The following is a 2,069-nucleotide window of genomic DNA, read 5'->3' as shown; positions in this document are numbered from 1 at the left end:
AAAAAATATATAATATAGTAAAATGTTTGTTTGCTTATATTTTCTATCTTTTTTTTCCTAACTGCTTTGTAATAATAACAAGTTGTTTTAATTTAAAAAATCTTTTGGAGAAAGCTGTCATTTAAAAGAATGTTTTGGAAAGGCAATTATCTTTCAATTTACTTGTTTTATAAAATGGATTTTTGTAGTTTACATAGGACAAGGGTACATATTAGAATTTGAGGCATAACCTTAAAGTTTGGTGTATTAATGCCTGACCTATAATCACATACTTTTTCATCTAAAATATGTAACAATTCATGCCAAAAGAGGAGTGATAAATATTTATTTAGTTTTGTCTAAACCCGAGGAAACTCCAGGAAGTCAAGAGCTTTGGGAAGACTCACCATTCCCGTAAGCCCAGTCATCGTTCATGCGGTGACGCACTTTCTGGTAAATGGCTGACATGGTTTTCATGTTGCTTTTCCTCCACTGGCGCCCCAGGTACTTGGTCTGTATCTTTAGCAGCTTTAGGACATAAAGTTGCAGCATGGCCTGTTTGACCTTGAGGGCCCGCTTTAAGATTGGTGCCGATTTAAACACTACCAGCATCTGTTCATTGAAAGAGGGGTGGGGTAAACATCTAACGTTTCTTGGAATTTCCACTTTACAGACAAATTAAACCAAACCTAGCTAGCCTCAGAAATCCCCGGGGAGCTTTCAGGGATCTATGGTCCAGGCTCAACCTAGATCTAATCTTCAAGAATATATAGGGAGGCTGGGCAAGGTGGCTCATGTCTGTCATTCCAGCACTTTGGGAGGCTGAAGCCAGTGGATCACCCACCACCCTGGCCAACATAATGAAACCCCATCTCTACTGAAAATACAAAAATTAGCTAGGCGTGGTGGCGTGGGCCTGTAATCCCAGCTACCAAGGAGGCTGAGGCACGTGAATTGCTTGAACCCAGGTGGCGGAGGTTGCAGTGAGCTGAGATCATGCCACTGTACTACAGCCTGGGTGACAGAGCGAGACTCCGTTTCAAAAAAATAAAATTATATATATATATAGATAGATAGATAGAGAGAGAGAGAGAGAGAACTATTCCATTCATATTTTATTATTCAAAGTTTTCAATATTCAAAGCATATGGTATAACATGAAAAGAAAATTTTGTCAGCCACACATATCAATTCCACTGTCACAGTTTTTTGTTTATTTTCTGGAGATACTTCTATGTATGCATACATTACTTATTTTTTTTGTTTTGTTTTGTTTTGAAGATGGAGTCTCACTCTTGTCGCCCAGGCTGGAGTGCAGTGGTGCAATCTCAGTTCACTGCAACCTCCGCCTCCTGGGTTCAAGCGATTCTCCTGTCTCAGCCTCCCGAGTACAGGCGCCCGCCACCACACCCAGCTAATTTTAGTAGAGATGGGGTTTCATCATGTTGGTCAGGTTGGTCTCAAACTCCTGACCTCAAGTGATCCTTTCACAGTGCTGGGATTACAGGCATGGGCCATCACACCCAGCCTACTTCTGTTTTTTAACACAAATGGTAGCCAACTACATATCCTGCCACACTGTTCTTTACCTGCTTTTTTTTTTATTGAATATATTTTGAAAATCATTCCATATCACTATAGAACTGCCTCATTCTTTACTTTTTTTTAATAGAGATGGGGTCTTATCATGTTGCCCAGGCTGGTCTCAAACTCTTGGGCTCAAGCAATCCTCCTTCCTCAGCCTCCCAAAGTGCTGGGATTACAGGCATGTACCTCTGAGCCTGGCTGCTCATTCTTTTTAATGATTGCATAATATTCTATTATAAGGACATACCATCATTTATTTAACCAGTGGGTCCTGCTTAATGAGCATTTAGCTTGCTTCCAAGCTTTCACTATTATTATTATTTTTTTGAGACAGAGTCTCGCTCTGTTGCCCAGGCTGGAGTGCAGAGCTGAGTGAGATCTCGGCTCACTGCAACCTCTGCCTCCCAGGTTCAAGCGATTCTCCTGCCTCAGCCTCCTGAGTAGCTGGAATTACAGGTGCCTGCCACCATTCCTGGCTAATTTTTGTATTTTTAGTAGAGATG

At 41.1% G+C, this 2,069-nt stretch overlaps 1 protein-coding gene across 1 annotated transcript in view; it reads right to left on the bottom strand.

Moving 5' to 3' along the window:
• Positions 1-2,069, bottom strand: part of STRIP2 (striatin interacting protein 2) — a 57,304-nt gene that overhangs the window by 3,594 nt on the left and 51,641 nt on the right. Inside the window, exon 20 of the mRNA XM_011939634.1 lies at positions 387-591. Coding sequence (XP_011795024.1) covers positions 387-591 — 205 coding nt within the window. The remainder of the gene's footprint in view (positions 1-386; positions 592-2,069) is intronic.

The sequence above is a fragment of the Colobus angolensis genome, unplaced genomic scaffold, assembly GCF_000951035.1.
Source record: "Colobus angolensis palliatus isolate OR3802 unplaced genomic scaffold, Cang.pa_1.0 Scaffold182, whole genome shotgun sequence".
NCBI classification, from domain to species: Eukaryota; Metazoa; Chordata; class Mammalia; order Primates; family Cercopithecidae; genus Colobus; species Colobus angolensis.
The sequence above is the reverse complement of the archived record's forward strand: the minus strand, read 5'-3'. Positions and strand labels throughout refer to the sequence as shown.